Source organism: Hakea prostrata, chromosome 1, assembly GCF_041222555.1.
Source record: "Hakea prostrata isolate BN-2017 chromosome 1, UWA_Hpros_2, whole genome shotgun sequence".
Classification (NCBI taxonomy): domain Eukaryota; kingdom Viridiplantae; phylum Streptophyta; class Magnoliopsida; order Proteales; family Proteaceae; genus Hakea; species Hakea prostrata.
The window spans coordinates 67,578,909-67,593,167 of NC_142600.1; the positions used below are offsets into that span (position 1 = coordinate 67,578,909).

At 39.4% G+C, this 14,259-nt stretch overlaps 1 protein-coding gene across 1 annotated transcript; it reads right to left on the minus strand.

The window, feature by feature from the left end:
• Nucleotides 1-5,662: 5,662 nt before the first annotated feature.
• On the minus strand, nt 5,663-8,061 carry LOC149029522 (putative glycerol-3-phosphate transporter 1). The gene is made up of 2 exons (XM_089150982.1): nt 6,556-8,061; nt 5,663-6,443 (listed from the first exon to the last, which is right to left on the minus strand). The coding sequence occupies exons 1-2, from the start codon at nt 7,538-7,540 to the stop codon at nt 5,878-5,880; spliced, it is 1,551 nt and encodes a 516-aa protein (XP_089007108.1). The 5' UTR covers nt 7,541-8,061; the 3' UTR covers nt 5,663-5,877.
• Nucleotides 8,062-14,259: the final 6,198 nt, after the last annotated feature.

Sequence of the window (14,259 nt, forward strand, 5' to 3'; positions counted from 1 at the left end):
GAGAAAAAAGAAGAAAGAAGGTGCCCATATATGCATTTTTTATGGTGTGGACATATGGATGAGAATTATATTGTTCTTACTGAGTTTGTCAGAACTCATTCATTTATTTATATGTTATATTAGCCTGTACAGATGGAGGACATGTGTCGGAAATTGGATTGGTACCCCATGAAAGAGCCTTCTCGTATGAAAAGGATGTGGCACCGGAAATGGGAGATGGAGATAGCTTATGCGGGAGCTCCTGTGAGTGCACTGAGTGCGCTTATAGCACCCATTGATGGACGGAAGAGACAGGTTGCCAAGCAATTTGCCCATTGTATGGAAAAGAATTGAAGAACCCCTCAACTTCCTAAACTTGAGTCCCAGTTCTTAGCTTTAGAGAAAGAAACTGGAAAGAAAATCATTTGATTCCTTTTATTGCTTCCGCTGAACTGGTATTCTTTTTGATCAATTATTCTTTCCTTGATTATTTTATTGGAGTATTTGGACTCCTGTAATCCTTTTATTTAATTATTGAATTGATTCTTGCTCATGATTGTTTTTACTTGCATTTATTATTATTGATGGACAAAAACATTGGATCCTGTGATGGATCACTCCCATGGGTTGTCGGGCGGGTAACCGAGACCGGTGAGTGGGGTGTGACAACTTGCCTTCTAGAGATCCAACTTCCAAGCAAGACAGGTTCATCATCAAGAGAATCCAGATCCATGGGTTCTGGGTATGGATCATGGACTTCTATCCAAACACTCCATAAATTTACCCGGCTAGACCTTCGGATTATTGGACATGCAATACGGATCATGGGTTAGAAATACGGGGGTTGTTACAGCTAATGCCATTGTTAATGGTCCTTTTCGTTCTAACTACCAAGCTAATGCTTTTGGATATGTTTCTATGAATCTTCGTCAAGGTGTTTCTGAATATAGACATCCATACCATAATCAAAATAGGTGTTATCTTGGTTATCGAGGATAGTATCAGTCTCAAGGTTGAGGTAATGGATTTCAGACCTCTGTTCAAGGTCATGGCTATGTTAATCGTGGTTTTCAGAATTCCACATATGAATCTGGAAACACCTCTGCTTCTTGTGGTAATGTTCCTAATACTGGTGATCCGTCCTTCTTGAATACACCTAGATTTAAGTGTCAATTGTGTCGTCTTGAGGGTCATGAATGTGCTAATTGCCCTCAACGTTACAATCATGCTTTCATTGGTAAATTATGTGCTTCGTCTTGCTTATCTTCTATTTTTCCTCCACATACATGGTTGGTTGACAGTGGTTCTAAAAACCATTTAACTGCAGATATTTCTAATCTTGCAATTTGTGATTCCTATACTGGTTCAGAGAATATTGTTATTGAGAATGGTCAAGGTTTGGTTATCTCCCATATTGGTTCTTCCTTGATGTCTCTTTCTGCTCATTTTGTTTTGCTTATTGGTGTTCTTTGTGTTCCTTCAATACACTAATCTTCTTTCTGTCAGTCGTTTGTGTGCTAATAACAATCTTGTTTTTGAATGTACTAACTTTAAGTTTTTCTTAAAGGATTGTTTGACTCATAAAATTCACTTCCAAGGCCGGAGTTGCAATGGTCTCTTTCCAATTGTTCTAAGTTCTCAATCCTTGCCGCCTTCTCCTTCCACAACTTTGTTGTCTGCTACTGCCTGGCACTGTCGTCTTGTTCATCCATCGTCATCATGTCTTCATCAAACCTTGGACTCATCTGCATTCATATTCTGGTCAGCTATCTCACTGTGATGCATGTTATCATGCTGAAGCACATTCACTCCCATATCAACCTGCTATTCATTTTAGTTCTTCTTCTTCGGAAATCATTCATTTAGATGTTGCTGTAATGCCAGCTAAATATGATTGTACTAGATACTGTTGGGTTTATCCAATGTGTAATAAATCAGATGTTCACTCTATTTTTGTTCGTTTTAAATCATTGGTTGAAAATGATTTCCAATGTTCTATTCGGTCATTACAAATTGATAGGGTTGGTGAGTATGTTAAGCTTGCTCCTTTTTTAGCTTCAAATGGTATATGTCCTGGTTTTTCATGTCCCCATACTCCTCAACAGAATGGACTTTCAGAATGTAAGAATCGTCACTTAGTTGAACCTGCTTTGGCTCTTTTATTCATGCTGGCTTACCAACCATTTGTTGGCATGCTGCCATACAAACAGCAGTCTATGCAATTAATTGTACCCCTAGTTTTGTTCTTAATGGCATCTCTCCATATCAAGCCTTGTTCAAACATTCACTTGATTTGTCTTTTTTAATAATTTTTGGGTGTTTGTGTTATCCTAATTTGAGACCTTTTGCATCACACAAACTTATTCTTCGTTCTACTCCATGTTTGTGCATCAGTTATTCCCTTCAACATAAAGGATATAAATGTCTTGATACTATCACTAATCGCATTTATATTTCTAGAAATTTAAGATTTGTTGAAGATGTGGTTCCTTGTGCTACTGTTTCTTCATCTTTTTTATTTGATCTTTCATGGTTTTCCAAGTCTTCTGATCATGCTACTTTGGCTTCTTCTCTATCTTCTACTGCTCCTCCCTCTACTGTGTCTTTCATTCCACCAATTCCTTTCCATATTGTTGTTTCATTATCTGATGCCCAAGCCCCTGTTTTGCCCAAGGTTCGGCATGTCGACCTGTGTCGCCGTGTCGGACCCGGGCGACACGGCGACTCGGGCGACATGTCGCCAAAAGTCGAGCGAAGTCGAGCGAGACAGAGGGAGACGGTGATTACAGTTTCTTCTCTTCAACAGGTGGGAAACAAAAGGAGACGGTGCAGAGCAACGGAACCGAGAGCTAGGAGAGAGATTAGAGGATACAGTGAGACAGAGGGAGAGAGATAGAGAGAAGAATGAATTGCAGGTTGCAGCAGAGGCATCATCATTGGAGTCGACGGTGGGAAGAATTGCAGGTTGCAAGCTTGCAGCAGAGGCGGCATCATCGGAGTCGGAAAAGGACTGTCTTTTACGGTGGGACTGTGGTCAAAAAATCGCACCAAAAACTATTTCTGTTTCTACTTTTTCTCACTCAATTTAACACTTGACATGGGTAACGTCTACGTTTACCAGATTACAAATACTGAAATGGAAATATCGAAGAAAGTGATCAAAGAGAAGTTGGAAATTTTGGAACCCAACCATTTCTGCTGCCGCCTTGTCGGAGTTGCAGGCTTGCAGCAGCATTTATGTTGCCGTCTGTCGGAGTTGGAGAAGGAGTGAAGGAGGACACTCACTGCCCTGGTCGACATCGACGACAACATCATCGTCATCATCCATTCAGGTGATTCAGATCTCTGTAGTCTGCCCCAACTCCCAAGTTTCTTCTCTCTAGCCGGCGACTTGTTGGAGACCAAAGGAACTCATTCCGCTGGCAGAAGCACTCAGTTTCGTTGCATTCAGCAGCACCAACAGTGGCCGAACTCACACCGCCGGCAGAAAAATCTTCATTTTTCACTGGTTCGGCGACAAATAGCCGATTTTTCGTCGACTTTTTGACGATTTTTGGTTCTGTCGGTGTCGCTGGGGGGTGTCGTGTCGCCCCCCAGCGACAAGTCGAAATATCGCCTCGTGTCGGTGATATATCGCCGACACGAGGATCCATGGTTTTGCCTAATATTACCCACAATGCTTCTAATACTGTGTCAAGTAATAATCATGGTGTTCTACCTATTCCACCCACTACTTCTAAGGGGCCATGTAAAAATATTATTTGTCTTGAAGCCAAATGTTGTGAATTGTTGTTATAGGAGTGCTTTTAATGGGTTGCCTGTTGGTCCTAATGAGTTACCTGTTGATAGTGGGTCTCATGCTCCTATTGAAGTTGTTTATGGTAGCAATTGTGATTTATCTACTGGGCCAACACCTATGCATCTTTCTGCTGATTCCAAATAACGTTTTGCCTACATTAGTACCCACTACAGTTCCTACACATTCAAGATTGATAACCAGATCTCAAACCGGTTCATTAAAACCCATTACTCGCCTTAATTTACTTAGTGCCACTAATTTCATGGATTATGTTTCTACCAGTTATACTCAAGCAACAAAGTATCCACAGTGGAGTCGGGCTATGGAGGAAGAATTAAATGCATTGGTTAAAAATAAAACTTGGGTTTTAGTCCACCTACTTCTACTCAAAATGTTGTGGGCTGCAAATGGGTTTCCCAATTAAGCGAAATCCTGATGGGTCTATTTCCCATTATAAAGCTCGTTTAGTTGCCAAGGGCTATCATTAAAGGCCTAGATTTGATTTTGGAGAAACATTTAGTCCTGTAGTCAACCCGTCACAATACATCTTGTATTATCTTTGGCCGTTACCCATGCTTGGCTTGTGCGCCAATTTGATGTTACCAATGCTTTCTTACATAGTGATTTGACTGAGTTAGTGTTTATGTCTCAGCCTCCTGGGTACAATGATCCATCTCAGTCCAATTTTGTTTGCTTATTGAGGAAATCATTGTATGGGCTAAGATAAGCCCCTTGAGCTTGGTACTTGAAATTGAGTAATTTTGTTATATCCCATGGATTTGTCGCCTCTAAGTCTAATATGTCGTTGTTCATCTTCCGCAAAGGGTCTATTGTGCTGTATTTTCTCCTATATGTGGATGACATACTTGTCACGGGGAATAATACACATGCTATAGATTCTCTTATACGGGCTTTATATGAAGTGTTTGTTATCAAATTACTTGGTAAGTTACACTATTTTTTGGGCATGGAGGCCCATCCTGATTCAGAGAATCCATTTTTGAGTCAACAAAAATACGTATTAGATCTCTTGGCCCACACTGATATGGAAAATGAAAAGCCCATTGCTACTCCTTTGGTTTCCACTGTTCTCTCAGCTACAAGTGGTTCTCCGTTATCTAATGGTACATTATTTCGTCAGACCATGGGTGCTTTACAATACTTGTCCTTTTCTCGACCGAACATTTCTTATGCCGTTGGGCATGTTGCTTAATTTATGCATTCGCCAACAGATCTCCATTGGGCTGCAGTCAAACGCATTTTGAGGTATCTTCAAGGCACATCTTCTTTTGGGCTTCACTTTGGCCTACAATCCACTATTTGTCTAAAAGCCTATTCGAACTCTGATTGGGCTGGTGATTTAGACACTCGTCACTCTACTACTGGGCTATGCATTTATTTTGGAAATCATTTGATATCTTGGGGATCTCGCAAACAACGTATTGTCTCTTGCTCTTCAACTGAGGCCGAGTCGTGCTATTGCCTCTACCACCACATAGATTTTTTGGATTCGATCTCTTCATGAGCTTGGAGTTTTTTTACCTGCTGCACCAACGGTTTGTTGTGATAACTTGAGTGCCACATTTCTCACCGCTAAATCCTATTTTTCTTTCATGAACGAAACATCTTGAGATTGGCTTTCACTATGTGCGGGAGCTTGTTTCTACTAAAAGTTTGGTCGTGCGCTTTATCTCTACTGTTGATCAAATAGCTAACGGTTTTACCAAACCTTTGTCTCGACTTTGGTTCTGTATTTTGAGAGACAAGCTTGCAGTCAAGGATGTGCTTCGCTTGCTGGGGTGTGTTGAGGATGCATAGTATATGACATCGTATGGGCACGTGTTGTCTTGTATTTGTACAGTCTATCTTGTATAAGACCATTGTTATAAATATCATAACTATAACACTTATTACATAATGTGAAACACATTTATGTCATTATATAGATCTAGTAGTGGTTGATCTTTAAAATCATACCAACAACTCATGAAACATATCCATTGGCTCTACTCGTCATGACAAGTTTTGTGATGAGAAGAGGCCTTTGAATGCTCTAATATAGTGAAGTGATCTATTGGAGATTGAGGAGCTAAAAGAAACTACACTTTAGTGATGGTAGTTTCTGGCCTTAGCCGGATGCTGCCTTCCGACCTTGAATATTGAATCTTCGCAGTCACCTCAGCCACCACTAGTTTTGTGAGAAGAAGGCCTGCTATCAGAGTGGCCATCATCAACATTAAGAATACTGCATTCCAACTCTTTGCTATGATGTAGCCAGTAATCAGTGGTCCGATAGCAGCTCCGGCCGAGCCCGTCCCATTTATGATTGCTGTTACTGTTGCCAATGCTCTCGAGTTACCATTCAATGAGCTGTGAGTGCCCAAGTCAGTAGATACTGCAGTTGTTATAAGGGATTTGGGTCCATTAACAAATACTCCTAAGATCAACATGAGGATGATGTTGACAAACAAAGAGACATATCCATAACTCTGGTAAAAGAATAATGCTGGGATCGCACAATAGGTGAAGCTTGCTGCTGTAATAGCTGTGGCATCAAGGTGGTCAGAAATTTGGCCTGCAAGGATCCCACCAAGCACCCCTCCAACATCAAACATTGTGGATAGGTCCCCTGCTGTTTCATCAGACAAATATTCACCGTCGATTGCTGCAGGATAATAACAATGTCAATATCTATCTATCTATCTATCTTGAGAACCAAGACAGCAACAATTGCAGTTCATTTCATGGTAAGCAGCAAAACAGAGAGAAATTGGTACCTGTGTTGCTAATGTAGAATGGAAGCCAATAGAGAAATGTGTTAGCCACCAACTTGGAGAAGAAGAGACAAAAAGCAAAGGGAGCAACTCCAGGAATTTTCCATGCTTCCATGAATCCAATAGGTTTATCCTCAACCCCATCTTGTTCTGACTCTGATTCTGATTCTAACAAAGGATGTGTTACTTCCTGACCATTTTGCTTGGGAAATTTTACTTCATCATTTTCATTTTTAGCTCCTACAGAAGCTGGAGTGACTGGTAACAACAGAAAGACAACCAAACCTAGGAAAGAAACAAGGAGACCAGGAGCAACAAAGGACCAACCCCAACCATACTTCAATAAAGATGAAGCAATGAGAGATCCTACCATGTTTCCAACAGGAGCATGAGCATTCCAAATGCCCATAATCAACCCACGGTTCTTCTTATTTGCAAACCAATTCCCAACTATTGCAACTACTGAAGGCCATCCAGTTGACTGGAAAAGACCTGCAATCATCTGGATTATCAAGTAGTAGTAGAAACTATGGATATTAAACCAATACCCAAACCCGAAGAGAGAAGTAAACAAACCAGTTCCCATCATTCCCAGAGTCAAAAAGACCCTCAAATCCATCCGATCACCCAAAGGTCCAGCAAAATAAGTTGCCAATGAATAAACTCCGAAAAAAGCCAAATCTAGTACCCCTAGTAGCGCTGAACCATCTGATCCATCAAAAGGAGCCCAACCATTTTTCAGGTGAGTTGATCTTTGGATGCTCAAGCTCAATTTAGATGATTCAGGATCCAAGGTGCTTTTAACGATGCTTGTGGTCTTCCTAGCTGCAGTTAAGCTAGCATATGCAATGAATGTCACAATTAAGACACTTCTCTGGTGAGTTCTGAATGATATAACAGAGTTGCTTTTTATATACTCTAAGAACCGAATTCCAGGAGGCTTGAGATTAGTTTTTCTGGGTTTTGATTCCCCTGATGAACCCACCATTGTTTAAAAATTTCTGTAGATGCTTCAGAGAGGAAAATACTGCAAGAACAGAAGTGAAGAAGAATTGTAAAGGTATCAGGTTGTAATCTTACACTCCAGAACTCATACAAGGATGATGATCTAAGCAATTCCATGGAGAACCAAATCATACTCTCTACCCAATCACTAACAGCTCAGATCATGAACATTAAGCATATTTATACAGCAGAAATAATAAATGAAGCTGCAACTTTTACTTCAAACCATAGCTGCAACCCTTGATTCCTACCCAGATGAACGCCAAAACAGACCCATAATAAATGGATTATACCCAGATGGACTGATTCAATAGATTGTTTGAAATATAAATCCTTTTCTTTTAGTCTCCATTACTAAAACGGGAAGGGATTTTTTTATAAAAAATAGTCAAAACTTAAGCAACAATCCTCGATAAACACATCCCGCAGAAGTTTTCTGTATGATATCAGGCATCAACAAGTAGAACTTGAAAAGAAATCTATTTGAGAGAAGAATACACAGAGAATTACCTCACACCTTCATACGGTAAGTTGGTATCCAAATGGGATTGTTTTCACTTATATATGTGACAAAATATTCAAATAATTTATTACTTGCATCCCAAGATTGAAGGAAAAGAAAAAAATAAATAAAAGATTGTGTGGATAAAGACTGCAAACACACGGCAATGAAGGTAAGGACTAAACTCCTCATGCCCAAAGCCCCAAATGACTTGGTGATAAATCTGCAAGCCGGTCCCTAGAAGTGATTTTTTATGCCCCACAAGAAAAGACAAAGATAAGACAAGAAAAGAAAAAAAAAAAAAAAAACACACACGCATGTTAGTTCCACTAAGCTTGATGAATGCCTCTGGCGCTTCACCAAAAGATGTCATACAAACCCCTGCACCATAAAAGAACAACTAGATTACTATTTGATGTACATAATATAGAATTACAAATGTAATTCATCTATTGACCATTGCACCAAGACCTGCCCCTCAAAAGTAATTTTCTATTCACATCATATCAAAATCAGTTCAGCCCCAATAACCAAATTAACCTACAACCTAGAGAAACAAGAGCACCTTGGTGCATTGGTTAGGTTTGAGACAACAGAATCCAGGCCATGAAAGGGTAGTTCAGTTTGTAATGACCAACACCTCTTAATTTAGAGGTTGTGGTTTCAACCTCCCTAGTGTTATACGTAATTGTTTCCTACCTTAATCAATCGAAGAAAAAAAAACAATTATGAAACCCTAAGCGTATAGAAACTAGAATGACATTTTTAATCTCCAAGGCAGGAGCAGGACTAAAAGAAAAGAAAGTAACGGTGAACCATTTCATCTTACTTTCTATTTAAACCTTTATTGGTACTCATTGTTGATCGATCCACAAACGAACTATTATGGTGTTGAGTAGAGTAGGGGATATGGCTAGCCCACAACCACAGGAGGGAAACGTTAGCCCACAATCTTAGGGAGAAGACGTGCGTAGGACCACCTGTACCATAAAAAAACCATGCTTCCTAGAGGAATATGCCATGCATGCGAATAGCAATGGGAAATCATTTGTGTACAGGGGTAAGGAAAGTCATGCAAAAGGAATGTTAGTAGTTCATGATACTGAATCTGGGCTGGTGCATGGTCCATTTCTCCTCTTAGAAGCACCCTCTACCTTGTTGTTCAAACTCCATAGTCTGTTTCCATAATAAAAAACCATGGGCCCCTAACTAGGCCACCCACTGAACCCCAAGGATGATACCCACTCAAAACGTTGGTAAAATGTGGGTTTCACTAAATTTCAATGGCCTTGTAATTGCAACCATGCACTAAGCCTTCAAACCTCAATTGGTACCATCTTGCACCATGATAGTAATTGGATGTGCCACCTCCATCACCATACCTAAGTGTTGGGCCGTTTGGTTCTGGATGAAATTGTGGGTGGATGCTCCATCGAGCAGAACTTCAACTGGTTTACCTACAATGATCCCAACAAACCTTAGTGTACTTAGGAATTCGCTTCCGTCAACAAATGCACTGACAACTCTGCCACTGGTACTATCGCCTCCTTCTCAAGTTCAGACAATTCACCTTAAGATTCGCCAGCTCCATTGGCAGTAGCCGTATCTCCTTCATCATACTATGGCAAAAATAGGGACCGCATCGTCTTACATAGATGGCTTGTGATGTATTTTAATCGCAATTGAAGTAGAGGCCCTTCTCCTTCCTCTGTTTCATCTCCGCAGGGGTAAGCTTCTTCACCGGAATATTCAACTGTGGGGGTGCTAGAAGTGCTAACACTTTGTTACCGGGGTGGCCGTGGGTAGGGGTGTCAATTTGCAACCCAAACTGCTAAAGCAAAACTGAACCGGCTTGTTATAACGAAACCTTGATGGGCTATGTTTGTGCTTAGAGGGCAAAGCTCGAACGATTTCGGGTTGGTTTGGGCCAACCTGTGTGTGGCCCCTTAGACTAAATCGAATGGCCAAAAACCAAATCTTATTCGATTTCAACCCATTTAACCCATTCCACAAAAGGCAAACAAAATTATTCATGGCTCTTATTGAAAAGAAGTTGCTTCCCCTTTGGCCTAGTGTTGTAAAGTTAGTTGCCATTTTTGTTCTCCCTATTCTTTGTACATATGATTAATTATTTGCTAAGGAAACCTAGAGGGGGGGGTAATAGGTTGTAACTAGTGGATTTGCCTAATTTTTCGGTTTAATTGCAAATACAAGATAAATTGTAAACTCAATGATAATAAGGTAATGCAATCAATCCATAAGACAAGTCTTTTATAGTGGTTTGACTTTGCAAATCTACGTTCACTCCTCTCTTGGCTTCAAGAGAGTATTCCACTAGTGATTATTTTTCAATACAATGGGTAAAGATCGAACCCTTTACAATTTATGTTCAATAGGGCAAAACATCCTTTACAATCTTTGTTCTAAGTAGGGGCAAAAGCACCCTTTACAATCTTTGTTCTAAATAGGGCAAGAGTACCCTCTACCAATTATAATCAACCTAGATTACAATTGAACAACAATACAATTTGAAGAATTGGAAAATATTACCTAACAAGGGGAGTGGCACTTTACCTTCATTAGCGGTGCATCTTTTCCATTGAGCATTTATTCATCATTGCATCACACTCATACAAGGGGAGTGACACTTGTGTGAGTGTGATGCAATGATGAATAAATGCTCAATGGAAGAGATGCATCACTAATGAAGTGCCAATAACCTTCAATCACTCCAAGCTTTACTCCAATGAGCTTGCTTAACAACTTTGAAAAGTCTTTCAAAATTGAGTAAAGTTGGAAGGCAAGTGATCAATGCTTGTTCACCAATTTGAGAGCTTTGAGAGTTGTGAGATAGTAAATGCTTAATAGGTAAGGTAGAGACTCTCAAATGGGCGTGGTTGGGCTTATAAAGATGGCACTCAATTGTTTTGCCCAACCTCCCACCGGAGAGAAATTTCTATGGAATTTCAGTCCGGAAGGACATCTGTCTGGATAAAAAATAATCCTTTAAAAATTAGCCGTTGGTCTTAAGTCGGGACTAGACAGACGTCCGTCTAGCTTGTTGTAGCCAGACGGTCGTCCATCTTGTCACAGAGAGCCAGACAGAAATCCTTGTCTAGCTCAGACAAACGTTTGTCTATAGCACATAGTGCAAATTCAGTGCAAATCAGGGACTTGATTGGGTTTTTGGTATTTTTAGCCAACTCTAACCCTCATACACTCTCCTTTTGACTTGGACTTCTCTTCACAACTAAAATGAATTTTAGATGGTGAAGAATTCTTTTGGATGCAAAAATCTTTTTGTGAATTTATCCAAGCTAGAGATCGAAATACCAAGTTTTATCATAATGGCCAGGGAAAGATCTCCAAAGGGTAAGTTGGATTTTATTTATAATGAGGAAGGTAATAAATGTTACTAGTCCTTGGGATATGGCTTTTCTTTTTGTAGGTTATTTTAGAACAGTCTTCTCCTCTTCCAACCCCTTGGATGCTTCTTTTGTAGAATGTCTGGTTGATCCGATTTTGTAGAGTTCTGATAACCTCACTTTGATTTTGGCACCTTCAATGGAAGAAGTAATTATGGTAGGTGGTGTTTTCTCTAAATCCTTACAAGTCGCCTGGAATGGATGGATTCCAAGTATTCTTTTATCAAAAATTTTGGGATTTGATTCAAAACAATGTTCTTGCTCTAGTAGGATCCTTTTTCAACTCTAGTTTGTTTTCTTTTGGTATTAATCACACCCTCATTGCCTTGATATTGAAAACTGAAGATGCATGTTCTATAACCCAGTTCAAACCAATTAGTTTGTGCAACAGTACTAATTATAAAATTGTGGCTATGCTTTTGGCCAATCGTCTTAAGCCTTTGCTTAATAAGTTTGTATCTCCTTTTCAAGGGGCATTTGTCCTAGCAGACATATATATGATAATATCTCTATTGCTCATAAGGTATTTCATTTCCTAGAATCTAAAAAATTGGGTAAGGTGGGATATGTTGCTATTAAATTGAATTTGTCTAAGGCTTATGATTGGGTTGAATGGCAATTGCTTTTTTCTGTATTTAGATGTCTTAGGTTCAGCTTTGATTGGATTAATTTGATAGCAAGTCTAGTTACCTCATCTTCGTTTTCCATCAAAATGCAGGATTCAGCTTTTGATTTTTTTAGACCCACGAGGGGACTTCATCAAGGTTGTCCTATTAGCGCCCTTATTTGTTTATCTGTATTGTGGAGGTGCTATCACATATTCTCCTAGCATACTAGGATTTTTGGGCTTCTAGGGGTATTAAAATTGGCAAGCAAAGTCTTGAATCACGCCTGTTTTTTGCCGATGATGTTTTTATTTTTTTCCGCGCTCTTCATGATGATTTAGCCTCTATTAAAGCTGCTTTGGATCTATTTTCTAACATCTTTTGTAAAAATGTGAATTTTGATAAAAGTGTATGTTTCTTTAGTTCTAATGTTTCTTCGTAGGATTGTCTTTCTTTGTGTCAGACTTTGGGTATATCTGAGATAGCCTTGAATAACAATTTGGGACTTTTTTTGTCTCATACAAGATCTCAGGTGAAGGATTTTTCTTTCATTATTGATAAGGTGGCATCTTGTCTATCTTGGTGAATTTTTCTCTCATTATTGATAAGGTGGCGTCTTGTCTGTCCACGTGGAAATCGAACTACCTTTTGTATGCAGGTCGGCAAGTTATAGTAAAAGTTGTTTTCTCTGTTGTACCCTCTTTTTTGATGGGCTGTTTTTCTATTCCTACTTCTCTATTTCTAGGTCAATGTAATAAACTCAACTCAGTGGCATTTAGGTTTTGGTGTGGAACTATAGGGAGTAAGGTTAGGGGCTCTTTAATAAAGAAAGAAGATGTTTCTAAACCTTTATTGTTGGGAGGGCTAGTTTTAGACCTACTCGGATACAAAACCAAGCACTACTACTTAAACAATCACAGATGTTGATAATGGAACCTTCCTCATTTTGGGCAAGGGTGATAGGGAAATATTTCCCTTCAACTTCCCCCTTTGACCCTCAAGTATGGAGAAAGAAGGGGTCTAGGGTTTGGAATAGCATCACTTCCTCTTTACCTATACTAAGAAGTGTGGTTATGAGAAAGCTTGGGAATGGAGAATCAACCCACTTTTGGGTAGACCCCTGGATTTGATATGTCCCCTTACACTTTTTGCCTCAAGATTGTGCTTTTTAACTCTAGGTTGATTGGGGTTAATCAAGCAATAGTTAATGAATACTGGAATGATGATCTTTTATCATCTTGGGATTCCCTCTAACTTTGTTTTTGAGACTACTGGAATGAGGATTACAACTAGTGAAAACTCTTGGAAATGTGTGTTATCTTGGACGGGCAAATTCACTACTAGGAATACTGCTTTACACCTTGCTTCTAATCTTAATCATCCATGAGTTAAGTATCTGAAGTGGTGGAATTTTTTTCAGAAATTCCCACTCCATCCTAGGCATAAATGCTTTTTTTGGAGACTTATTCATGATGCGTTAAATGTAAAGACCAAGGTAGCTAAATGGAATCTTGCTTGTGATACTATATGCCCTATTTGCTATAAATCAGATGAGACTAACTCATTTCTTTCTTTCTTGTCTTGTGACAAAACACATTCATTTTGTTGGACCTTTGAACTTAAGGACAGAAACCTGTAAAGCGCAATCATTACTCGATCTATGTGTGCACTGGTGCATTCAAATGAAGTGGCAAGTGGATAAGCTCTGTTGGATTTTTTTTTTAATTTGTTGTCACTTGTTACTATGTGTGGAAATGCATGAATTTCATATTAAAAAATGTGAATATTTTGATTTAAGGTAAGGTAATGGGAAATATCAATTTCTGGTTGTCTGATTTGGCTATTGCACCACCAATTAAATAGGGAACTTGGAAGTTCTCGAATTTGTAGGATTTTATGGTACCACAGCCTTTGATAGTCTTTACCGATTGGCATTTGGTTCTGAAAAACACTTTGGTGGTTGTAGGAGTTCAAGATGCCTCAATATAAGGTTGAGGATGGGGTGGTTTCTTTTTGATAAGCTAAGCTTTTTGTGTAAATATGCAGGTGGTAGGAGGAATATAAGGCGCAAATAGAAGCTGTTTTGGATGGGATGTATCAAGCGCTTGCTTGTGCCAGAAAGGAATAGTGTTTGCCTTCAAAAGGTGTGGTCAAATTGTACCAAACTTCA

What these genes read in the sequence shown, in the direction of transcription:
- LOC149029522 (XM_089150982.1), bottom strand. Translation starts at nt 7,540, where the DNA reads ATGGTGGGTTCATCAGGGGAATCAAAACCCAGAAAAACTAATCTCAAG. An exon ending in ATTCTACATTAGCAACACAG is followed by an intron (nt 6,444 to 6,555) that starts GTACCAATTTCT and finishes ATTATCCTGCAG; the next exon opens with CAATCGACGGTGAATATTTG.